The sequence below is a fragment of the Chrysemys picta genome, chromosome 18 (assembly GCF_011386835.1).
Source record: "Chrysemys picta bellii isolate R12L10 chromosome 18, ASM1138683v2, whole genome shotgun sequence".
NCBI classification, from domain to species: Eukaryota; Metazoa; Chordata; order Testudines; family Emydidae; genus Chrysemys; species Chrysemys picta.
Genome location: NC_088808.1, coordinates 1,559,983 through 1,585,946, shown reverse-complemented (window position 1 = coordinate 1,585,946; position 25,964 = coordinate 1,559,983). Strand labels below are relative to the sequence as shown.

Genomic DNA, 25,964 nt, shown 5'->3' with positions numbered 1-25,964 from the left:
AGGAAGTTGCCAGCAGGAGGGCTCCTTGTTTGGCTCTTGTTCCTCCCCTTAGACCAAGAGAGCCTGAATTCGTTAACTTTTAGGGGGTGCTGTAAAAACCACTCCTCACGAGGGCTGAGGGGGTGGCTGGCTGGGGTGGGGCGACGCTCTCTGTTGCTGGGAATTCCTGGATGGTCCCTTGGAGTTGGTTTAGTTGAGTAGGAGCCTGTGATGCTGTTGGAGGGAGTGTTTTTGTGAAGAGGTGTCAGTGTGCCTAGAGCTGAGGTTTTGGGGTGGGGTGGAGGGTTTTATTTAAATCAAATCTATACATACAGGGCCAGTGGAAGCAGCCTTTGCAGTGTTCAGATCAGCTGCTCATTATTTTCTCTTCTGTGAAATTCCAATAAATATTTCTAAAATAACTGACTTCGATCCTGAGAGACAAGGTGGTCCAATGAAAGATATTTCCTGCCCCAACTGCTGTTGGTGCGAGAGACAAGCTTTTGAGCTGCACAGAGCTCTTCTGCAGGTCTGGGAAGGTACTGCTTAACATGCACAAAGAAAACAAAGGAGGCAGGAACAGTTGATGCCGCAGCGTGGGGAGGGAGAGGGAGAGGGCACTGAGAAGGCTGCCATCTTCTCGCCAGAGTGCTGCCACACACCTGCGGGCATCATTCTGGGCACCAAAGGGCTAACAGGCTACATGACTTAAAGGTACAAGGCCCCATCCTGATCTGCCAGAGCACACGCCTTCCTCGCACTCAGGATCCGTGCCTACATGTGTGGCTGGCCCTCCTGCTGCTGCTGCAAGAATCTGTCTCCGATCCAGCAGTGAATGTCAGAGGGCGCATTGGCATCATCCAGCCTGACCTCCTGTGTAACACAGGCTGTCCAGCCACACTCCTGGACTCCGGCTCTGTACCCATGGCTTCTAAGTGAGCTAGAGCATGTCTAGAAAGACAGCCAGTCTCGACTGAAAGACATCACGTGATGGGAAACTCCCCCATATATTTAGGCAGTGATTAGTTACTTTCCCTATTTTAAAAAAATGCCTTATTTCTAGTCCAAATTGGTCTAGTTCAGCTTCCAGCCACTGGCTCTCAGTCATCCTTTCTCTGCTCGGTTAAAGAGACTTCTCTGATCAGAGCTCTTCCCCCGGGAGATAGTTCTAAACGCTGATCAGATCCCCCCTTGGCCTTCTTTGGAGGGAGGTGTTCACTGAGAGGAACCAGGCAGGTATCCTGAAGAGATGGCGAGTGCCTTGAAGGCCTCCCAACACTTGCCATCATTTGTGGCACTTCCCCTTTCCTGGGTTGGTGAGAGGGGCTCTCCGTACATTACTCGGGCTGCTAAGTGGGATTCCAGAGGCACAGGACGAGAATGGCCATCAGTGCCACTGCAGCGGTCAGGACAATAAAGAAGATGGCGGCTGCCCAGAGCCCGTGCTGCTGCCCTTTCACTTGTTCGGGGGCTTCCGCCGGCATCATGTTGGTGAGGTTCAGCATGTAGCCCAAGGTCCAGCCGATGTCTGTATTCGCAGCCTGGGGAAAGAGCAAGCGAGCATGTTAATGTGCTGGCAAAGTATTTGGAGCCTGGAGCCCCTGCTGCCTCCAGAGCTTGTGCGGGAGAAATTCTTGTGCCTCTCTCTGCAGGTTCTGGTCCCTGAGACCAATACAGTCTGGCCTAGTTAGCTGGAGCTTGGCTTCTCTGAAGCCATGTGCATCAAAGATGTATCCCCATGCAGGAGGGCCGTTACCATGGCTCTGCCCAAGGTCACTGTGCTATGCAAATGCAGCCAGCAGGAGCCAGCACACCAGGAGCCTGGCATCCCCTTCTGATCCCCCCAGCTCCTACAGGGGCAGTAGAAGTGGTGCTCCTCCAGGGGTGAAAGTAACTTAAAGGACTTACCGGTACACCGGAGTCCTGCACAGGGGGTGTGGCCTCAACCAGAAGAAATGGGGCCTTTAAATACCAGGGCTCTTTAAATCAAGATTTAAAGGCCCAGGGGCTCCGGCTGTGGCTGGGAGCCCCAGGGCTTTTAAATCACCCCGGAGCTACCAGCTGCAGAGGCAGCTGGGAGCCCTGGGGCTCCGGCAGTGATTTAAAGGGCCAGGGGCTCTGGCCACTGCGGGTAGCCCCAGGCCTTTAAAGCCCCGCCTGAGCCCTGCTGCCGGAGCCCCAGGGTAGCAGCAGCAGGGCTCCGGCAGTGATTAAAAGGGCCCTGGGCTCCCTGCCCTTTAAATCACCACTGGAGCCCTGCCACCGCTACCCCAGGGCTCTGGCAGCGGGGCTTGGGAGACAAAGGGCCCAGGGCTCCGGCCGCTGCAGGGAGCCCTGGGCCCTTTAAATCGCCAGCCTGGGGAAGCCGGTCCGGTTCGGCACAGCGTACTGGCTCTTGCTTTCACCTCAATGCTCCTCTCACAGGGCCGATTCAGCCCTACACAGACATTCATTGCTAGTGTTCCCCCAATGCAGCTCTCCCAGCGTCCTCCTGCTGCCCCATTCTTGGATTCTGTACCCCGAACTGGCCATTACAGGCCAGCCCTCATTAGCATTGTGGCCCAGGGCCTTTGGGGTCACAAGCAGTGACACTTCTTTGGGACTGGAGCCATTGCAACGATTCAGAAGCAGACCTTGCCCCTGCAGTGACACCTCTGATGGATGATTTAGTTTTATTTTCCCCTTACAAATCTGCCATCATTCTCCACACTTCCATCCCCTGCACAATGTCCCTGTGACCTCTGGACTACCTCAGCCAGCTGTGACAGAAGCCTGCTGTGAAACCTATCTGACTCCACTGAAGTCAATGAGGTTCATTTGGATTTACACCAGTGTAAAGGAAAAAAGAATTTGGCCCTGTGGTCTCTAGGGAATGTGTGGTGAAGCCATGTGGCCACTAGTGCAGAACTTTCCATGACAGCACACCATAGCCTGCTACCACCGAAGATCTGCTCTTCCTCTCACAGCCAGGAGGAAGGATGTAGCCGGAATCAAGCCTCTTCAGGGCTCAGTCCTGCTAAGTGCAGCCACCTTTGGTGTGATGCTGAGTGCCCTTGATTCCCAGGCAAACCAGTCGGAGTCGAGGGCACTCAGAACTCAGCAGGTCAGATTCTTAGTTACCAGGTGCAGGTGAATAGCCATTTGCATTAGTGGGCAGGGCCGGCCCAAAACATTTTGGTACCTGAGGCGGGATGAAAGGTCTCAATTCTGCCTTCTTCCTGTTCTACGCCTCTCATGGTACTGCTCTGCTACCTACCCCAATAAAGGAGAACTAACAACTTAAAATGCCTTGTTCAAAAATTTTAAGTAACACTTAACTTTCAAACACCTGAACAGCAAATGTAACTTCTTGTCTGCATAGTAAACACTGGCATTTTTATCTGTTTGAATAATCAAAGTGGTGCTTTCCGTGCCTTCTTGGTTGCAAAGATTTGAACTGCTTCCTGAAGGTCCACAGTCTGGGCCAGCTCATTCTCTGTTGAGATGGTTGCAAGGCCGACCAGCCTCTCCTGTGTCATTGTGGAGCATAGATGTGTTTTTATTAACTTCAGCTTGGAGAAGCTGCGTTCTCCACTGGCAGCTGTTACGGGAAGTGTTAGAAGTATGCGCAGAGCAACAAAAGCATTTGGAAAGAGGGTGGTCAACTTATTTGTGGACATATATTCCAGAACAGCCTTTGGAGTTGATCCTGCTGAAATGTATCTTGAAAGGGCTTTCAGTTCATCACCTAAATTACTCGCATCAATATCGTGCATGTCATCATGTGTCAACACTATCTCTAGTGCCCTGCATTTGGTATAGGTCTTCTTCAGGTATAGTGAGGAGTTTTTGAATATCATACAACATCCCAAGTATACTGCTGTTTTCCTTGAGCAGCATGAAACGTTCTTCAACCGACTGTATTGCACAATCTAGCACCTGGTTAAAGAATTCAACTTTGAATTGTTGTTTGGGGTCTCTTATGGGATTATCCCATGCCTCGTAATCAAAATGTCTTCTTCTTCGGTGACTCTTGTATTCTTGATTGGGTGGGAAAATAGCTTCAGTGTGAAGTTCCTCTGCCAATTTCTGTGCACTCTTCAGAACGTTTTGAAATCCCTCATCTGACTGGTAAGACTGTAGGTATGACTTTGCTTTGTCCAGTTGTTCCATTGCTCCAGATATATCAAGGTCAACACCTTGGAGTCTCTTGCTTACGAAATTTATTTCAAACAGTATGTCATGCCACAACACTAAGCCACACAGAAATTTGAAGTTATGTATGTTTCTGGTGATTCCATTTCCCTCTGCCACTGTTCTCCCACAAACAGTTCCTGTCATAGCATTATCCTCCATAATGGCAACTGTGGCATCATCTATCTTCCCAATTTGGTGTTTGATAGGCTTTATCACCTCCACTCGACTTTCCCATCATGTGGCACTCAGTGGTTTCAGTGTCAGAGAGGATATTCCCAGATGTTGCTTCAAAATTTGCCATTGATGAGTTGATGCAGAGATTAGAAAAATACATAGATGCTTTGAATTACATTAAACAATTCAGCAGTCTCACTAGAAGCTGATGCTGCATCACTGACCACCAATGAATGAGAACTGCATGGGACAAAAAAAGCTCAAGGGTTTAACTCTCGGATCCGTGTCTGCACTCCTCTGTTCTTTCCTTTCATGTTGGCACCATTATCGTAGCCCTGTCAGCTATCGCAATTCCTGTATCTTCCAGCTTTTTAAGAAGCACATTTGTCATACCAAGTGTGCTGTTGTATCATCAATGTCAATAAATTCTAGAAAATGCTCTCTGACAGTCACCATTGCAGGGACATTTTCACTAGGTTCTGTTGTTGTTACAAAATGCACCATTAAAGTCATTTGTTCTGTATGGCTGATGTCAGGTGTGTAGTCCAGAATAGCAGAATAATATCTTGCTGATTTCAGATCTGCCACAATCTTCTGTTTGACTTTTGTTGCCAGTAACTGTATGATCTCATTTTGAATTGTTTTTCCAAGGTAGTGGTGTGTGTACATTTCTTGGGTGGTGACTCGTCTTAGATGCTCCTAGAGTACAGCATCAAACTCAGCCATCAGCTCCACAATTGTAAGGAAGTTTCCATTGTTTGGCACATACAGCTGATCTGAAGTGCCATGCAGTGCTAAGTTTTGGGTAGCAAGCATTCTCACAATGGCAATGAGTCTTTTCAGAACATTTTGCCAGTAAAGAGACTCTGATGCAATCGTCTCTTGATGCTGATCATCTATGGTGGCCTTTAACCTCAAGCTCTTTCCACCTATGGAATGCTCTCTGGTAATTTGCTGCCTTCTCATGGCATGCCAGATTTCTAGCCAGATTTTTCCAGTCCTTTGTTCCTGTAGAATCCAATGTGGCTGGAACATTAGACTGGAAGAGTTTGCAACAAAAACAGTATGTAGCATTCTGGGTTTTTGAGTACATAAGCCACTACACTTTGTCACCATTGGGGATTTCACGCCAGTAATGTGTTGGATGCAAACTTCTATTTTCATTGTCTTTGGGGAACATGAAGTTTTTCTCTTGCTGTGGCCCATGCAGTCAGAGGTGAAAGTAAGCCGGTCCGGTCCGGTCCGGTCCAGCGTACCGGCAAGAGCCAGTACACCATGTCGGACCGCACTGGCTTTGGCGACGGGGATTTAAAGGGCTCTGGGTTCCCCGCTGGGGAGCCCAGAGCCCTTTAAATCCTGCCTGCAGCTCTGGCTGCCGGAACTGCGGTGGGGATTTAAAGGGCCCGGAGCTCCGCGGGGCCGGAGTCCCAGGCCCTTTAATTTGCCCCTGAGCCCCGGGGGCTCCCAGCCACCTCTGCAGCTGGGAGCCCCGGGTTGATTTAAAGGCCCTGAGGCTCCCAGCCACAGCCGGTGCCCCAGGGCCTTTAAAACTTGAGAGGCCCCGACTCTTCCAGATGAGGCCACGCCCCCTCAGGACTCCGGCAGTACCAGTAAGTCCTGTAAGTTACTTTTACCCCTGCATGCAGTACAAGGAAGTCCCTCAGGCTACTGCTCAAGTCAGTCCACAGTCCTGGATCATCTTGACTTAAGGAACTAAACTCAGCAGCAGCTGTTTCTTGCGCCTCCACCACACTCTTCTCTGATCTAGTCTTTTCTTCAGGAATGTGCCTGGTTACATCCATTTGAGATGGAGATATGGATGCTGCTGTAGCTGCCAGGTCACCTGCACTCTGACTAACTGGAAGATCAGGCATCTCCTCACCACTCACATCCTCACTGGGGCCGGAAGGCTCAGCGTGAACATTTGTGTCTATGTATCTCAGGAGAGCTCCTTCCTCCTTAGATAGAAAAGCTTCCTTTGCTTTCTTTCTTTTTCTGAATGCTGCCCCAGAGGGGCGTTTTCTTCTTTCACTCATGACTGCTGTTCTGCGCCAGCTATAGTGGCTCTCAACACTCAATTGAAGAGGACAAATAAGCAGGCTGGTAGCAGGGCCTGAGTGAGGGAAGGTATCAGTATCTTAAGGGCCTAACTGGCTCCTAGTACTTCAGTTGACTGCCTGTTGTCCTCAAGTGGGTTCAGGGAAGCAGCAGGAACCAGGAAGCTCCCTGAGAAGCTGGTGTGAATCAGTCCAGGCTCCTGGAGGTGCTAGAGAGGTACATAAGAGGCTCCTCCTCCTCTCTCTCCCTGCAGCTCCTGCTGCTTTCTGTTATTCCCTCTCCCCTTTTCTCCTGCCTGCCTGTTATGTCTCTTTTGCCCTCCTTTCTCCAGCACAGCACTCCACCATCTCTGTGCATCTAGAGCAGAGAGAATACACATGCACCAGCAGCAGACACAATTTTCTACACTCTGGGTCCTAGTGGCACCCCCCACAGTCTGGCACCTGAGGCGACCGCCTCAGTTTGCCTCATGGTAAGGCCAGCCCTGTTAGTGGGCATAATTCTCACACTGTGTAGTGATCACTGTGGCCAAGGTTGGAGACAGCGACCCTGGGAGGAGTGGCAGTCGCTGCCAGCTGGCTGCACAAGCTGGACCGACAATGGCTCCTTACCTTCTGGCGGAAATGGATGTTGCTCCACATTTGCTCGTCAAATTTGTAGCCCTCGTGTAGCAGTGTCAGGATGTAAAAGGCCGAGGGGCAGTAATTGTGTAGGCGCCTGTGACTCTCCTGTGGGAAGCTGGCCTGCAGCTGAGAGAGCCATTGGGACAGACAATGCAGATAGCAGTTAGCAAGGGCCCTGCAAAAAGCCCAGCTTCCCCAGTGGTGGACCAAAGGGGAACAAGCAGGATACAGTTCTATGAAACAGCCGAAGTGTCTGTCTCCATTGCTTAGCCAGCAGCCCCATTACTGGTGCAGAAACCACAGCTGGGGCAGGAAGCCCAGATCCAAGAGCCTTTTTAGCAGTGTGCTGGGACTTGGCCAGTAGTTTTACACTGAAGCTGAGATCCAAAGGGCCTGACACTTTTTGCAGTTCAGATCTGAGAGCCCAGCATGGCTCCTTCCCTCCCACTTCCTAATCTATCAATCCCTGCACACTGCTAGGACAAGCCTTTCTGCCAGAATGTGAGGAGTGTGATTCCCACCTGCTAATGGGCCTTCAGAGCTCCTCTGTTTTGAGGCTCTTCATGCAACTCTGGGGCTTCACAGGATAATAGGCAAACACATGCTGAGCTCTCGGCTGCTACCAACAAGAATCTCACCTCCTTCCAGCCTTTAGTGCAGAAGCCCCAGATGGTGGCATTGACGGCACTCAGGGGCTGTCCGTTAGTCAGGTTCAGAAAATAGAATGTGTAGTAAAATCCAGAAAAGGCCTGTGCAAGAAGAGGAGAGATTAAACCTGTCTCCTTTCAGAAGACACTGCAGAGGAGCATAACAACAACAATTAGCTTTCCCTTCTGGAGAACTCTTCATCCAAGGAGAACCCCAAAGTGCTGCATGGCAGTAATGAATTTCTCCTCACTCCCCGTCGGAGGCAGGCCAGCATTATTAGCACCATTTCACAAATGAGGAAATTGAAGCACAGTGAGGTGAAGTGACTTGGCCTAGGTGACAATGATAGTCAACAGTCAGCAGTCAACAAGAGTAAACTATACCATCAAATTGCCTGAGTGGCTTTTTTTTTTTTTTTAATACATTTAAATTCTCACCATTTGATTTACAGCCAGAGTTGGCCTAAAAACAGAGGGGCTGAGGTGTGGATTTCAGGGAAGATTTTGTTTCAATTAAGTTAATAGACTTTAATATCTATTCCCTGACCAGGTCTAAGCACAAAGTGGCAATAATCCTCTTTGCTTAGCATGGAATTTCCTTTGTTTTTGCTTCTGTTGTTGTTTACTTGGAAAAAGAAAACTAAGAGAATTGTGACTGAATACACACGGAAACAAAAAATGCTCCCACACCATACTCCAGAGTGTGATGGGCACTATGGAGAGGCAGTGACAAGAACGAACCCAATAACAATTAAATGTGTATTCAAATCCATGCGCAGAGCGCCTCTGGAGGCCCTTATGATCACACATGGAGATATGATACAACATGGTAAGCTTCAAGCATGCATGTGCAGATTGGCCTTGGCTCTAGCACAAAATGGGGGCAGCTGCACGTGTCCTGTACTAAGGGCTGCTTTGAAAGTGCCCCTCATTCCTCAGCGGTGGTTGGCAGTGCATAGCCCCCATAAGTCATGCTAATGGCACAACTCCCTTGGGGTCTTTCAGTGGCAGGAGTGTTTCCCAGGGCAGACAGATCACAGAAGTGACCCCAGGGAGGATTCTGCTGGAAGGCAGCATTATTACATTAACAGCCATGAATGGCACACAGAGCTGGGATAGGGCGAGTTTGTTTCACTCTGCTCGTGACCCGTCTTCCCCTCTGGGAAAGAACAGTCCTGGCACATAGGCCCAGCAGATTTTCAAACATCTCCTCCATAGCATCATGGTTCCTAATGGGAATCTTGGCATTTATCCCAGGTCAAGTTTAGCTGGGGGTTATGCGCACACAGTGATACAGCCTCCCTCCAGTTTAGCTGTTGCCTTATCTATCTCCACAGTCCTGTTCATAGGATCACAGAATATCAGGGTTGGAAGGGACCTCAGGAGTCATCTAGTCCAACCCCCTGCTCAAAGCAGGACCAATCCCAGACAGATTTTTGCCCCAGATCCCTAAATGGCCCCCTCAAGGATTGAACTCATAATCCTGGGTTTAGCAGGCCAATGCTCAAACCACTGAGCTAACCCTCCCCCCAGTTGTGACCAGGCATTAGAGTGTGACTCCCTACAGTTTGGTAGCCAGATAGAAGAGCAGGGAAGGCTCCCTTACGAAGAACTGCCCATGCTCCGGTGGCTGGTAGACCCCGTTGAACCCGCACGTCCTGTTGGCCCCACAGGCTGTGAAGTTGAAGAGTTTCTGGACGGCATTCCTGCACTCCGCTGGGGCTCCTGTCCCCCGCACCGTGAGGATCTGGCTGGGGTCGTGTGCAGCTGGTGCCGGGACGCAGGGACTGTCATACAGGGCAGCGGCAGTGACGTTCTCCTCATATCCCCTAGGGTAGCACGGGTGGGAGATCTGCTGAGAGGTGAGGTTCTCCTAGAGAGAGGGGAACCCATTAGCAGCGCTCAGGCTAGGGATAGCAGCCAAACCCCTCCCCACCTCTCCCCTATCCCATCCAGCTTGGCGCTTCTGAAAGAGTGGCAGCTAAACCCTTATAGGAAAGTCCTATAGGATTTAGAAGAAAACAAGAACTGTCCTATGGGTTTTCTTATCCATCCCATTGTATTTGAGACTGCAAACCCTATCCTGGTATAGAATGCTATAGGGTGGGTCACAAAGCCCATGCAAACCCCACTCTGGGTATCTGACCATCTCCCCCACTAGTGTCAGGCCAGGCCCTGCCTAGCCTCAGAGATGACACACACATGATGGCAAGGAAGTCAATGCCCCTTCGGCACCTCATCCTACTCTGCTTTTGTCACATGCTCCTCCCGGAGTTCTGCAGCCCCAACCCACCCAGGCCAAACTGAGGGTTGGCCTTCATCTCCCCAATCCTCCTCCTGGTTTGTCCATCCCCAGCACATCCAAGGTCATGCCTCTTTGGGAGCCAACCTCACAGCTGTCTGTGAGACGTCTTGACCCTGCACAGCTTCACATGGAACACAAGAGGGAGGGCTCAGGGCTGTTGTACTTCAGTACAAACAGGGGTATGAGTGAACTCAAGCCAGCTACCTTTAGCTGTCGCCTGTGCACTGAGCTGTGCTGAGTTACCCCCTTGCACACCAGCTCCCTTATGCAAGGTAAGAAGAGTGAACCGAAGCACCAGCCTCATCCTGAGGCCCTGCCTGGCAGGCCTCCCCCTTAGGCCTCACTCAGCCCAGCACCAGGACTGGGCTCCCCTGCTTGCCACTTCCTGTGTGGATGTCTCTGCACAGCCCTTCTCACGTGCCCTGCGCAGGACACAGCCCTGGGTGTCAGAGCCTAGCGGAGCACGGGACAGTCTCTCTGGTACCAGAGCACTGCCCAGGTTGGGGCGTTTCAAGGGAAGAAGTACAGTAACATCCATGGCTTCTTGCTACTTCCACCTGAAACACATGGGTGGTGCCAGGCTGTCAGGGGAAGGACTTCAGGAGTAGAAAGGTGACACATGGTGGGCTGCCATCCTCCAGAGTACAGGTGGAAAATCCACCACCACATTGCCGCAGCCATACAGCTCCCCCATTGCTGGTTGCATGGTGCAGCTATTGTGGCATGTGAAGGGTTAATACAAATCCCAAGGCAGAGAGAGAACTGTTGTGTAGCTGTCTGGGCTATAGGAGCCGCCCCTATTGATCTCCCTGGGTGCTGCTGCAGATTGTTAGCACAGTGTCAAGTCCAAGGACTAGCCAGCAAGAGGGGTGGGGGGAAGCTGGAGTAATAAATCACGTAACTATGAGTCACACCCTCGTCGGTGATTTCTGGGAGTTTCCAGGGCTTAGGAGAAAGAAAGGAAACCATCTCTCGCTTTGACAGGGAAACCCTGCCTCACTGGGGCTTTTCTCTAGTACTTGCTCAGTTTCTCAGATAAAGTCTTTATTTTGCCTGCTCTATGCTCTAAAGAAAAGCAGTTGGCAAAGAGTCCCTGTCCACCCAACTTGACAATCTTTTGATGCTCTCAAGGATTTTCACACTCTTCTCTGGCAGGTCAGAGCCATACCCATTTGTTAATGTACACAGGGTCTGCATGAGCTCTAGCCTGACACTTTTGGGAGGGCTCCGGTGCCCTGGCCCCGGGCTGGGGCTAGTGGGGGCTGGCCTGCAGCCAGGGACTCTGGGCGGCTGGAGCTGGTGCTTGTGCCACCCGCCCACCCAGGGATGGGGGCCATGCTGCCCGCCCCCCCCCCCCGGCACTCCGGGGGGGGGGGGAGGCGGGCGCTGCCCACCTGCTGCGCTGGGGACTGCGATCAGCTGCCTGCCTGCCTGCCTGCTGCTCTGGGGCTTGGGCTGGGGGCAATGCTGCCTGCCCGCCCACCAGGACTCCAGCAGGGGAAAAGGGGTGGGATGGATGGGGCCCCAGGCAGAAGGAGCAGGCCGGCCTGGGACTAGCCTCCCCAAGCCCGTGGTTCACCTACCATCCATGGGGTTGTTATCCTTGTTGTATGAATCAAGAGGGGGGGGGGCAGAACTGTGCTTGGCATGCCCCAATTGAGGGGTGTGCCCTCAACAAAATTGCACTTGCTAGGCAAGGGTGCCAAAACCCAGGGGAGTTGAAAGAGGGTGGGGACAAGTGTCTGGTGGTGTAGGTGCTGTCTAAGAGTCTCAGACACCATTTGGTTTTTCCTCGCTCTGGTGTAATAACAGACCTTATTAAGATACAACTGAGAGTCTTGCCGCTGCAGACCAACAGAGCTGAAGTCACTAATAACCAGGTCTAAGGATTATACCTGCTTTGGGACAATGTCTCTGATGCAAGTGACTGCCCAGTTTGCACTAGCAATGAGGCCCCCCCACTAACAGCTGAAAACACTGAGAGCTGTATTAAGTGGTCATAGAATCATAGAATATCAGGGTTGGAAGGGACTTCAGGAGGTCATCTAGTCCAACCCCCTGCATAAAGCAGGACCAATCCCCAACTAAATCATCCCAGCCAGGGCTTTGTCAAGCCTGACCTTAAAAACCTGTAGTGGCCTTCAAGACATCCCAGAGGGTGCAGATTCAGGTGGTGGTGGGTGGCAAGTGGAGTGGCTGATGCCAGAATGAGTGCCTGGACAGTGGAGAGAGCAAGGGGCCTTCCCCCCTCCTCCCCACCAGCGTGGGAGGTGAATGCTGCACACAGATGCACCTCTGAACTCTGGATCTTCACTGACCAAGGACAACAACAGTGAGTGGGGTGGGGTGGAGGGAGAAGGGAACTCCCTGACTGGATGACAAACTTGAAAACAGGTAAATAAGAAAATGTGACTCACAAACACTGTGTCTGGCATAAATTCCAGACAAATAATCATTGAGGCTAAAGTTTGAGAAGCTGCTGGACATTTTCATGAATACATTTTCATGGATAAGCTGGTGGGCCAAGGAATAAAGTGAGCCACAATAACAGTAGGGCAAGGCCATTACATGTTAGTCACCTATTGTCTGATTCATCCAGATTCAGTACATGCCAGCCTGCAACTTTTTAAACATTTAATGGAGGGTTCTGCACTCTTCTGCTCTTGTCCCTGCCCTGCGCCTGTTGTGCGGCCGGCATGCATTTATCATTGCATTGGAAGCAGTGCAGCAGGTGTGCGCTGCGGGGACACAGCTGCTGTAGTTAGCCACATGGCATGTGTGTGTCACTCTGCTCTGTCCAGACAGCTGAGCAGCAGAGTAGGGGCATTTCACAGGGGCACCTGGAGGTTTGGCAGTTGTCAAGTGTGCACCTCCCTTGGAGACTTCTGGCACGTCAGCTATTCTCTGCTACCAATCATGGTTCAGCTGACTTACTGCCCAGAAGCAGGAAGCAAGGTGTCACATGGGCCTGACTGGAGAAGGACTCCTCTGGGGTAGAGAAGAGACTGGGGATCAGTTTTTGTCCTGTGAAAAATTTCAGTGAAAATGAATATTTTTCAGATTTGAATGAAAAAAACCCAAATTCCCCAAACTGATGTTTTTTTTCAGTTTGTAGCAGCTAAAAACTGAGGGGGGAAATCAGTTTTCGTGTTTTTTTAAAGGAAAGCCTCCAATTTTCTGACAAAAAACTATTTTTTTTCACTTATGTTCCATTTGATCAAAAAGACATTTTTCATCCAAATTTCTTTTTGACTGAAAATTGTTGAGCAGGTCTATCGGGTTTGACTATAAGATAGTGACCTACAGAAAGTGAAGGGGAAAATGTTAGTGCCTTGTACTATAATTATTTATACCTTCCTTAGGGCTACCAGCAGCATCTTCAAGGCCTGGTCTCGCCCATAGCAGAGGTAGCTGTGGGTATAAATGGAGTAGTTGGTCCCATACAGCCGGAAGAAGACTTCAGTGCTGTTGTCCTCAATGGTACCACTGGGCTGGAAGGTTATTTGGGTTGAGGCTCCTCCAAGATCCAGAGCTCCCAGAACCTCAGCTGCCTGAGGCCGTATCCATTTCCCTGCAAAGGAGAACTGGCCCACCAAACACTAAGGATTAATTCAGGCTGAAGAAAATCCAAGTTATAATCACTTACTAAAGATTTTGCATGTAAAGTAAACTTTGCGATGGCCGCCTGGATTGCCATGTCCCTATCTAGCCACACCTTCAGTGGCAGGGCATTGATCTCAATGCCCAGCCAAAGTACACAGGGCTAGATCCTCAGCTGCAGGCCAGCCCCTCTTGCTGTACATCAGCCTAGATCCACTGACTGCAAAAGAGCTAAAATGATTTACGCCAGCTGAAAATCTGGCTATATGAAAGCACCTTCATAGGCCTCTTTGTGTGGTTTCTTTGTAGGTGATAGCAGCAGCAAAGGCACCCTATAGGAGTAGAAATATTATGTTCCAAAATCTGTAAGGTTCCAAAACTGACTGAGAGGAAAAGCACCTCTGGGTTTTAAGTTGAAAAGGAAAACAAATTGCATGAGTTTGTTACAAACGTCAACACAGATGTAAGTAAAGAGCAAACCTTCACTACTGCATTGGGCCGAGGGGGAGGCATTACCTTCCTCCAGTTATCTGAATAAGGCTTTCTGTTGCATGCAAATGCCATGGCTTGGCACAGGAGAGGGCCTCCATGAGTCCAAGCACCCCATGGATGCAATACTGACTGCAGCTATAGCCATTTGAAGGTTTCCCTGTTGTGGAAAGACACCAGAGCCCTCCTACCAAATGAAATGCCAGCTTCCTTTGTGAGAGGTTTGCTCCCATGCCAGGGATGTCAGGAAGCCAACTTCCAGAACCCTGGATTCTCATGTGGTGTGGGAATTCCCAGCTGGAGCCAAGATGGGACAAGCCAGAGAAGGGAGCACATCTGGGAAATGAGCTGGGCTGAGACGACCTGCCATGTTGACTCCTCGTCCGACCCGTTTTCCACAGAAAAGGAGCAGCCCAGCCAGCCAAGGTCACTCCCTTTCCTTCCCCCTGCCCAGGCACTGACCTTGATGAGCGTCTCCAGCAGGTAGTTGATTGTGATCCAGCCAAAGGATCCTTCCTCATTCCCAGTGAGGATCCGAGCGCCACGGAAATCTACAGGGTACTGCCGGATGGTCTTGGAGACCTCTGCAAAGACCAGGTCAGCTTTTGTGCTGTTCTGCTCCCTGCGAATGGGGAGGGGAGAGATTCCACTGGGCCCCTGACAGACACAGCACAGCATGCATGGTGGCTGCAGTGGAGGAAGAGTTGCCCCTAGCATACAGCACTCCATTGTGGTTTCAAGGGATACTGACATTAATGTCTATTGCAAAGCATCAGGGATGCTCAGGAGAAGGGTGAGAACCCTCCTCTATCTGGTTACATGTCTCTTCTCAGGAGGACAAGGGGAGGGTCTGGAAGATCAATCAATCATGTGTCACTGAGAATGGAGGGATCAGGGATGCCCTAACCATCTCCACTGAGCAGTGTTGGTGTGTACATGGATAAAGAGGTGAATGGTTAATCTATCAGCTAGCAATAATGGCCATCTCCTACCTCACGACCACTGCCGTACCCTCCCCTTCTAGTTGTTGATCCCCCACTCTCCTCTCCTTCAGCTGCTGGTTGCCTCATTGGTGGGGCCTCTGCCAGAACCACCATGCATGGACAGTGGGAGTTCCCAGTGCCTCTCCCCCATTCCCAGCTCCATTGCCCTGATTTGCGTGTATTTATTATGGTCTCTAGAGCACAGGCCTGAGTGTGGTGGGAACCGGCTTTTCCCTGTGCGGAGCTGCCCTCCTCACAGTCACTCCAGGTACCTCAGCAGCCGCATGCCCGCAGTAGCGCCGAGGTAGGTGGGCGTTTCTCTCTGTTGCTCTGCAGGGATGATCGTCATGGCCTTGTCCAGACAGGCCCTCAGGCTGGCTCCAGCATTAGCAGGGTTTTCAGCATAACTGGAGATCCCAGGTCCTGGAATAAAGCATCCCAGTGAGAGCCTGAGCTCAGCCAGGCCCCTGAGACAGGGACTGGCAATGCTGCAAATATTGGATTGTTCAGCACAATGGAGCTACCGAATGGAGCTGAACAGGAAGCAACAGCCTTGTCCCATCCAGTTATGGAGCTGAATCCAGCTCTGAGGTACCCAAGGCAGAAGCATTATCTAATGGTGACACCAGGACTAAATGTGTCCCATTCTCTCCAGCAGCCAAAGTGAGCCCAACAAGCTCTCCCATTGGCTGGTGAAGCTCTGGGCTGGTACCACTCTTCCCCAGGAATGTTTTTGCTGAGGCAGTTTTCAGAGCTGATCGGGCTGCAGGTCACAGTACCTGAGAAGACGTCAGGTAGCCAAAAAGAGCACAAGGCAGAGCTCCTCACCTTGGAGGAGAGGATAAAGCTAGGAGTGATTATCACGCTCATTAAATCTGCACATGATCTGTGCAATTGGCTGCATTGCCACCTGGCTCTGGTAAATGAAACCACTTGTTGGGGCAGGACTGCCCGGGGGGAGGGGGGGCAAGTGGGGCAATTTGCCCCAGTCCCTGGGCCCCGCAGGGGCCCCCACAAGAATTTTTCAGGGGCCCTGGAGCGGGTTCCTTCACGGAAAACTCTCGTGGGGCCCGGGCCCCCGGAGCTTCTTCCGCTCCAGGTCTTCGGCGGCAATTCGGCGGTGGGGATCCCCACTGTCGAAGACCACAGGCCCCCTGAATCCTCTGGGCGGCCCTGTGTTGGGGTGTCTCCTTGTTTATATAAGGAGGAGAAAGGCAGGTGTTAGCTTTGCAGGGAAGAATGTACAGAGTAAATATACACAGGGGCACGAATAGTTGTGTTCATGATGGATGTGGCGTGGCTGTTTGTTTGCCTCAATTAAAATCTCATTCTGTTTTCAGAGTAGCAGCCGCGTTAGTCTGTATCAGCAAAAAGAACGAGGAGTCCTGGTGGCACCTTAGAGACTAACAAATTTATTTGAGCATAAGCTTTTGTGGGCTAAAACCCACTTCATCAGATGCATGCAGTGGAAAATACAGTAGGAAGATATATATATAGATATATAGATATACACACATACATATATATATACATACAGAAAACATGTATATATATATATACACACATCTTCCTACTGTATTTTCCACTCCATGCATCTGATGAAGTGGGCTGTAGCCCACGAAAGCTTATGCTCAAATAAATTTGTTAGTCTCTAAGGTGCCACAAGGACTCCTCATTCTTCATTCTGTTTTGAGATTGTATTTCTGGGATTTCATCTTGATGAGATTAGCTCAGCCCCTCCCACTGGCCGAGACTGGAGCTGGAATGGGTATGTCAATATTTATCTTCCCCAGATTCCAATGGACCAACAGTTCCACTAGTTCAAGCTCACTCACAGCCACAGGACCTTTGGTTTGAGCTCACTTAACCAATAACTTGGCTCCCTGTGGCCTCGGAGCCTTGTCTTTTATCCAGAGCTCTAAAGCAGAGGAATCTATGTGATACCAGCAGTGCTTGCCTGTGCTTCTTTCTAGGCTCCCACATGCACTGGGCATGGTCCATACTGATTTCAGCTAGTCAGTTACCCCAGGAGTGCTGGGCTAACACTCCCTGTGCTGCTCGGCCCACCCCAAGGGTTCTCTTTTAATGCTGTTAAAGTGTTAAAGACAAGCTTAGTGCTAAGCTTCCCACTGGTCCCTGTGCTGCCACCCCTCAGCCCATAGGCGCCAAACCACAAGCCCCTGGTGCGTGAGCTAGCAGGGAAGCCTCTGTCAGTGCTTAACAATAGGAAGATTTTGTCTCCTGTAAACCAGGCGCTAGTGCCCAAAGGCATCGCCCCCACCTCACCTTTTCCCAGCGCCGGTGGGTGCTTGACCCTGGCCCCGCCCTGACACTACCCCTGCCCCACCCCCTCCTGCCCTGCCCCCATTCCAACCCCTTCCCCAAAGTCCCCACCCCAACTCCGCCCCCTCCCTGCCCCTATTGGACTCCTTCCCTAAATCCCCGCCCCAGCCCCGCCTCTTCCCGGAGCGCACCATGTTCCCCCTCCTCCCCCCTCCCTCCCAGCGCTTGCTGTAGCGAAACAGTTGTTTGGCGGTGGCAAGCACCGGGAGGTAGGGGGAGAAGTGGGGACACGGCGCACTTAGGGGAGGAGGCGGAGCGGAGGTGAGCTGGGATGGGGCAGGGACACCCACCAATTTTTCCAGATGGGTTCTCTAGCCCCGCAGCACCCACAGAGTCAGCACCTATGGCTCAGGCTTGTGCTGCAATACACCTCTCTGACCCAGTCTTGCCTCACCCAGCTCTACTTACACATCTCAACCCTGACTAGCAGCAACCTCTGGGTCCTCACTCAGCTCTGCTAGTGCACCTCAGTTCTGACCCTCAGCTGCCCTGCTGGTCCACTTCTGGGTCCCCTCCCCCCCACAGCTGTGCAAATGCCCCTCAACCCCAATCTGCAGCCCCCTTGCTAGCCCAGCCCTGGGCCTCTCGTGCCCAGACTGACCATTGTGTCAAAGCTGAACAGTGATTTTGGGATATGGACAAACATTGAGGGGGCTGGGACTGAGAACCAGCAAACTCATTTCACTGATAATCCAGCCCCATGTAAAGCCAGGATATCCAGCTAAACGACTGTCATGCTGCCCTGCTTAATGCTGGGTCTGTGTGTATGCAAATAACCTGTGGGTAAAGTCTTCCCTTTGCTCTAGGTTGCACCCCCAATAAAGATGGCTTCTCCAGTGTCAAAGACAGAGCTCAGCAACCAATCAAGGCTTTTCTTCCAAGCCAGCTCTCCCATTCTGCAGTACGCCCAGCACAAAGCCTAAGGGGAGAGCTCAGGGAGGAGAAACAGAGAAACATCTGACCACACTGACCTGGCACGGTGCAGGCCTCAGCCTGGCTGACGATGCCAGTGCCATTCTCCTTATTCGCTGGCCATTGGTAGATGTAGAGAGCCGTGTGCGAGGAACCGGCGTCAAACACCATCCCATACTGAAGGGGGAGCAGGAAAGGGACATGGGGTCAGAGAGCACTTGCTGCTACAGACAGGCTTTGGGGATTTCCCGACTGTCCCAGGGAGGCAGCATGGAGGGGGTAGCTGGGACGCAGCTTCACTTTGCAGGGTAATACAGGGAGCTGGTGGGGACTGGCAGGCAGTGGAAGTTCAGAGGCCAGGGGCAGAGACTAGCCAGTAGCAGCTGTGTAAAGACCCCCCAAGGAGCAGCATCAAGTATAAAAACCAATATGTCTGGCTGGCTCTGAAACCACAAGCCCCTGGTGCATGAGCTAGCAGGGAAGTCTCTGTCAGTGCTTAACAATAGGAAGATTTTGTCTCCTGTAAACCAGGCGCTAGTGCCCAAAGTACTAGCCACGTTGGGCTATGGGCCTGTGTACAGGCATCGCCCCCACCTCACTGACATGCCCAAACGTGCTCAGACCTCCTGTAAAGGCCTGAGCTTAACTCTTGATGGGGCATTGGCTGGATACCTGAGCTACAGCCACAGCTCCTACCTTGGTGCCTGGAGGCAGATAAACATCCTTCACACCCACAACTGCCAGGATGAGAGCAATGATGCCAGAAACAACAATGACTGCCAGGAGACACCCAACAGCAACTGCCTTGGGACTGCTTCCCATGGCGACCTGCAAGATGAAGGACCCCGGGTGAGATCGGTCACATCTTTAACCCCAGCACCAGCCCTGGCAGGTACCACAAGCCAGAGAACTTCCCAATCGCCTTCCTATTCGTCTGCTCATAGCTTTGTTTTTAGTGTCTCAGGCCCTTCTGGGCAGAGTGACCAGCTCCATATGATGGGTCTTGTGAGGCTAACAGCTCCAGGTGGGCTTGAACGAGCTACCCTCAGCTCTCCAAAGCACTGGCTCTCTCTAGGATTCTCCAGGGGACCCTTCGCTCACAATCTGCTGGCAGACACCCCCTTCTTCCCATTTCTCAGGCTGCAAGTCACAGGAGCTTCACAGCCTGGCATTTCTAGGCCAGTGTTTTCCACCCCCACGCCCGCTGCCCCATCTCTTCCCCTCCCCCAACAGTCTGAACATTGCCTCTCACTTCTGCTCTCTAAATCAAACAGGAACCCCCAGAGCATTGGGGCACTGGGTCTGAGTGACTCTCTGAGCACTTTGGGATTCCCCATCCTCATGCACCTGGCAGAATCAATAAATCAGAACAGTGAGCAATGGAGGAGGTGCGTTAGACCATCATGGCCAAGCTTTCCACTTGGGGCCCATGTGGCACCTTCCCTAAAATGCTTTGCTCGCTCTAGATTGAAATGTTCCAAATGCAGGGCTGGTCTGGGAAGGGTCCGGCTCCTGCCTTGCCAGAGTGGGGGAGGGATGTGAGCTAACCCATGGTTGGTCCCCCAGCCAGAGTGGGAAGGTGGCCCTGTCTGTGTCGCTGAGTTACCATCATGTACATACAGAGTGAAATCAAGAGGGGGATCATGGCTGTAACTAGAAAGGGTCAAAGAGGAAGAAAAGTAGGCCCATTCCCCCTTACACCTCCCAAGATAATCATCCTCCCTCCTTGAGGGTTACATGGCTCAGACAATTGCAGGCTGTCTCATCCCAGATGCATCTCATTATTCACTCAAGCTATAAGTGCTGTAACAAGGCCAGAGTTGTGCTGCACAGCAGACCCTGGGAACCCCCAAAAGCATCACTAGACTCTGCTAAGGCTACATAGCCATTATCTGTCACATACTCCGTTCGTGTGTGGTCCAGTTCCCTGATGAATTCAGAGTAGGTAACCAAACACATTTGTTTCTGTACATAGTTATTGCAAAAGAACATGAACCAGTCCCAGAAACACATCCTGGCCACCTGTCCCAAAGAGCCATCCAGTGCCAAAGGATAGTCCGAAAGTCACCAGGCTCAGTATACCCATGAACTGTGCACTAGAACCTGAGTGATGAGACACCTTTCCTACAACCTCAGGGCCCAATCCAGCAGAGTGCTGAGAGCCCCCAGGAAATCTTACAGACCTGCACCTCCCACTGATTGCAAGAGGTGCTCAGCTCCTACAAGGATCAGGACCTAAAATTCAGTGAGAAATCACAGCAGTATAACCAGTGTGAGAAAATGACAGAGTCTGGTTTTATCTGTGCAATGGCCTACCCACCTAATACATGCAACAGCTCAGTAAAGACACTATGTTGTGCTTCCTCCCCTCCCTCTCTGCCCTACAACCCGCTGCTTAGGTTCTGCTTGTTCAGGAGTTGGGCGGAATAAACAGAAACAGAAAAGCCAGCAAGCAGGATGGGTGGTCCTAAGGCATGTTGCCTAAGGCCACAGATCTCCTATGTTCAGTTCTCAGCTGAACCACTGACTCCCTACATAATCTTGGCCAAACTGCTTAATCTATTCTGTGCCTCTGTTTCCCCATCTGTACAATGGGGTTAGTGCTCCCGATTGATGATGATGAGGTGCTCGGATACAATGGTGATGGGAGGTTGGCCTTTTAAATCTAATACTGCCCAGCACCAGACGCAACCATTGGAAATGGGTTCCATTAGTAGGAGTTCACAGTTGTTCCCCCGTTTTGTGGTTTTTGCACTTGCTGTTTACTGAACATACACAGCATTTCACTGCACAATGGGGCGCAAAGCACAGCGCATTTTGCTGTATTGTCTTGTTGGGGGCAGATGGCCTTAGAATATGTGAAATACAGTCAGTACAAGCATGCTGTGGTCAGGTTTTACTGCGTGCTTCTTGGAAGGGAGGATGTCATTGGCCAAACCTTTCCCATCACATAGAGCTATAGAGTTCAGATGTTAAGGCCAGAAAGGACAATTGTGCTCAGCACCTGAGCTTCTCCTGCATAGCATAGGGAGTGAGCTGGCACACATGGAGCAAATAATCAAGCAATCATTTTGCAAACATCTAGAAGATAATAAGGTGATAAGTAACAGTGAGCATGGATTTGTCAAGAACAATTTGACAGGATAACAAGCCTTGTGGATGGGGGGAAGTGGTAGATGTGGTGTATCTTGACTTTAGTAAAGCTTTTGATATAGTCTTGCATGACCTCATAAACAAACTATGGAAATACAACCTAGATGGAGCTCCTATAAGGTGGGCGCAAAACTGGTTGGAAAACCGTTCCCAGAGAGTAGTTATCAGTGGTTCACATTCACACTGGAATGTGTTGAAGGGCATAACAAGTGGGGTCCCACAGGGATCAGTTCTGGGTCCAGTTCTATTCAATATCTTCATCAATGATTTAGATAATGGCATAGAAAGTACATTCAGAAAGTTTGAAGATGATACCAAGCTGGGAGGGGTTGCAAGTGCCTTGGAGGAGAGGATTAAAATTCAAAATGATCTGGACAAACTGGGGAAATGGTCTGAAGTAAATAGGATGAAATTCAATAAGGACAAATGCAAAGTACTCAACTTAGGAAGGAACAATCAGTAGCACACATATGAAATGGGAAATGACTGCTTAGGAAGGAGTACTGAGGAAAGGGATCTGGGGGTCATAGTGGACCACAAGCTAAATATGAGTCAACAGTGTAACAGTGTTGCAAAAAAACCAAACATCATTCTGGGAAATATTAGCAGGAGTGTTGTAAGCAAGACCGAGAAGTAATTCTTCCGCTCTACTCCGCGCTGATATGGCCTCAGCTGGGGTATTGTGTCCAGTTCTGGTGCCACATTTCAGGAAGGATGTTGACAAATTGGAGAAAGTCCAGAGAAGAGCAACGAGAATGATTAAAAGTCTAGAAAACATGACCTGTGAAGGAAGATTGAAAGAACTGGGTTTGTTTAGCCTGGAGAAGAAAAGACTGAGCGGGGACATGACAACAGTTTTCAAGTACATAAAAGGTTGTTACAAGGAGGAAGGAGAAAAGTTGTTCTCGTTAACCTCTGAGGATAGGACAAGAAGCAATGGGCTTAAACTGCAGTGAGGGCGGTTTAGGTTGGACATTAGGAAAAACTTCCTGTCAGGGTGGTTAAGCACTGGAATAAATTGCCTAGGGGGGTTGTGGAATCTCCATCACTGGAGATTTTTAAGAGCCGATTAGACAAACACCTGTCAGGAATGGTCTAGATAGTACTTAGTCCTGCCATGAGTGTAGGGGATAGGACTAGATGACATCTTGAGGTCCCCTCCAGACCTACGAGTCTATGATTCTGTGATTTCTGCAGGGGTCTTTTACCCAGCTGACTTGTAAGCCAAGCTCTTTTCTAGACTCTTTCCATCTCTCACAGTCTGCCTATACCTAAGGGCTCTTCAGGCCACACTCTGCCCTCAGCCACACCCAGTGAAGGGCTGCATTGGTTTGCACAGGGATGGCTGACTGCACCTAGTATTGGTAGCCCACTGACAATGCACAACAGAACACGCACTTCTCCCTTAGCCGGGCTGGAGCTGTGGTGCTAACTGGAGAGCAAAGTCCCCAAGCTCAGACTCTGATACACACAGGAAGCAGGGTGGCTGGTTGAGAAGAGGAGGGTTGTACAGAGTCACTGTTCAGCCCAGAACTGCACTTTACAGGAGCTTCCCAAAATGCCAGACTCTGCGAGGAAACACCCCCCTGCAGCCCTCGCACCTCACCTGTGCTGCCAACAAGGAGACCTTTGGGCTCACACAGTGGTGCTTCTCTCCTGTGCTTGCATTAGTCCATGCTGCTGGGGCAGTGCAGTGCCGTGTGCCTGGACAGAGGCTGCCAGCACCCAGCACACCCCAAGGGAAAGTCCCCTCCCTATGGCCCACAACCAATCACCTGCCCCCTGGAAGCAGGCCAGGGGCCCTGGCAGCCTCTCCCTGTCAGGCCAAGGTGACGCAGCAGGTGAGGGGATGGCTGGACTATTTACCTACAGAAACAGGGCTTTGGTTTTAACTGCTTCACTGCTGGAGGAGGGGCCAGGCAGCAGGGCTGGGGAATCTCGCTTTGTCCTTTGGATGCTGCCATGCCTGATACAATCCGAAGTCTCACCTGCAGCTGGTGGGGACCTTCTTGTGGAAACTGCTCCGTGTGTCCCTGCACTGTCTGACAGCAGTGAAAGGGCTAACATGGCTATTCACTGAATCAATTGTAAATGTGCTAGCCAGAGCGGGAAGTTACCCTGTGCCACTTAGAAGAATCCCAGGGCCTGGCGGGCAGGGAACCCCTGTGGAAACAATGTTCGCTCAGGACTCCAGGCGTCTTCAGTCCAAATTAAGTTGCAGGCCCAGTGCTTTAAAAGAGGCCTCCTGCCTCAGGCCCTCAATCTGTGGGGCAGGTCTGCTTCACCCTCCAGCTGATCTGCTGTTGCTGGACAATGCAAATAGAGAGATAAAGAGTGGGAGACCTCAGTCCCAACCTGCTATTGAAGTCTTGTCTTCTCCCTCTCCCCCAACCTCTGGCAATATCTCTCAGTCCTGACTTGCAGCCCTCCTACCATTGCTACACTCTCCCTCCCCCCGCCCCATGCTCTGCCAATGCCCTTCAGCCCCAGCCTGCAGCCCCCAGGGCCGCCCAGAGGGGGGGGGCAAGTGGGGCAATTTGCCCCAGGTCCCCACGGGAATATAGTATTCTATAGTATTGCAACTTTTTTTTATGGAAGGGGCCCCCGAAATTGCTTTGCCCCAGGCCCCCAGAATCCTCTGGGCAGCCCTGCCAGCCCCCCCGCTATTCCACTGCTAAGTGTTTTGACTGGCAGAGATTGCACCTCATGCTGCATTCAGGGTCACGCTCTGTGGCATACCCTGCACAGATCTCCACCAGGGCTTTGCTAGAGGGTTGAGGCAGTGCAGCCCAGTGGGCAAAGCACTTGACTGAAAGTCAGGAGACCTGGCTTCACTGTATGGACCTGCTGTCACCACGTTTTCTGTCTTCCCTCCCACCTCCTGCCTATTGACACCAAGTTCTTTGGGACAGGGACTGTCTGTGTTTGTGCAGAGCCTGCACAATGGGGCCATCATCTTCCTTGGGGCCTTTCAGTGCCACTGTCACTATTACTGCTAATCCCTGAGCCTACAGAGTCATTTCCCCTCCACCAGGGCACTAACCCCAAGATTGGCTGCTAGCCATTGAGGAGGCAGCTTCATGCAAGCAGCACATGCTTCTGAGATCCTGTGTGTGTGTGAGAGAGTGTGTGCGCACGTGCGTGCGCTATAGCCAAGCAACACCTTGCCAAAAACCAGCCAATTTAACCCCTCCACTGCTGGATTCTCCTTCATGCCCCATTGCCAGCAATGGATCACGCTGGTGCATTCACAGGGAAGTTCTGTTACATGTACCCAGCACGTCTAGGGACTGCGAGGATGACCATGGTGCAGCGAAGATCCAGTTACTGCCATGGGGCCCTTCTGCAAACTTCAGGGCTGGGTGAGAGGTGGAACTGGCACCTCCTGCCATTCTCTTGCCACTGAGCTGTAGCCCCTCCTGTCTCCTGACAGGGTGGAGTAGTTCCCCCACTCACCATGAGACTCCCAGCATGAGATGTATTCAGTGCTGTCGCTACTCACCCACAGGTGTGCCGGAACTGTAATGTGACCCCCCTGCATGGACTCCCCTTTCTCAGGGCTCTGTTACATTCACATTGTTGCTTGGAGGTGGTCTCTCTCACAGACGTGCACCCTCAGACCACAAAGCTGCAGGGTGGGAGGGTAAGGGGGGCTGGCTGAGTGCACGTGTGTGTGTGTGTGGGGGTCATTCCATGAGTTCCAGGCCCCATATCCCATGTGCAATTGCTCTGGGCTATGTGGAAAGTCAGGTGCTGTAACAGCAGGGGCACAGGGCAAGCCATGTGAGCACAGAGCTGGATTCACAGTGTTCTGGGCACCAGCTGGGTACGCAGCTGCAAAGGGCATCATGGATCTGGAAGAAATGACCAGGTAGGAAGCAGCAACCCATCCAGAGCAGGTTTGGGCTCCAGGAGCCCTGCCACAGAGGCTGCCTGTCCAGGAGATCATGGTGGAGGTTCTGGGAGCTGGCCAGCCATGCAGAAGACAAGCACCTCTCTGGGTGGCTGCATGGAATTCCCCAACAGCTGTGAAATAGCCAGGGTGCAGGAAACAATGGGTTGTTAGAAAAAGACAATGAGTCTTTGAAGATGTGGATCTCCCATCTTTCTGGAGTTCCTTCCTGTGGTCATTGCAATAAATCTGGTTTCATGGTTGCTTCAACACTGCAATATATCACCTGATGCAAAATACCAGCTTGGACACTGCTGGTACTTTTCCACTGGAAACAAAGGCTTCTCGCCTTATGTAAATTCTATTTAAGACTGGGAGACAAGGCCATCAGCACTCTCCCTTCACTGCCTTTCCACCCAAGAAGAAAGACTGCTAAAAGTACTTGAAGAGACAAAAGAACTAAGCTGAGGGAAAGACAAGGGCTGACTCCAGACTGAGACAGAGAAGTCTAGTCTGTAAAGAGAAATAACTGGAACTCTAAGCTACAGAAACTCTGCATCCTGCCTAAGTCAACATTTAGGGTGACAAATTACATTTTGTAACCTGTTTCTTTAGTGAATCATTAGATCA

General features: G+C 51.1%; 1 protein-coding gene across 1 annotated transcript; it reads right to left on the bottom strand.

Annotated features, from left to right (window-relative positions):
• Window positions 1-265: 265 nt before the first annotated feature.
• ENTPD8 (ectonucleoside triphosphate diphosphohydrolase 8) lies at window positions 266-23,176 on the bottom strand. The gene is made up of 10 exons (XM_005295930.4): window positions 23,049-23,176; window positions 18,986-19,117; window positions 18,349-18,466; window positions 15,307-15,457; window positions 14,514-14,673; window positions 13,316-13,546; window positions 9,264-9,530; window positions 7,649-7,759; window positions 6,999-7,136; window positions 266-1,520 (listed from the first exon to the last, which is right to left on the bottom strand). The coding sequence occupies exons 2-10, from the start codon at window positions 19,109-19,111 to the stop codon at window positions 1,329-1,331; spliced, it is 1,494 nt and encodes a 497-aa protein (XP_005295987.2). The 5' UTR covers window positions 19,112-19,117; window positions 23,049-23,176; the 3' UTR covers window positions 266-1,328.
• Window positions 23,177-25,964: the final 2,788 nt, after the last annotated feature.

Excerpts from the sequence above, each read along its gene's own strand:
- ENTPD8 (XM_005295930.4), bottom strand. The coding sequence starts at position 19,111 with ATGGGAAGCAGTCCCAAGGCAGTTGCTGTTGGGTGTCTCCTGGCAGTC. Across the intron at positions 15,458-18,348 it reads TGAGGCCTGCACCGTGCCAG|GACCTGGGATCTCCAGTTAT; the intron begins GTCAGTGTGGTC and ends GCTTTATTCCAG. Across the intron at positions 7,137-7,648 it reads GCACTAAAGGCTGGAAGGAG|CTGCAGGCCAGCTTCCCACA; the intron begins GTGAGATTCTTG and ends TGGCTCTCTCAG.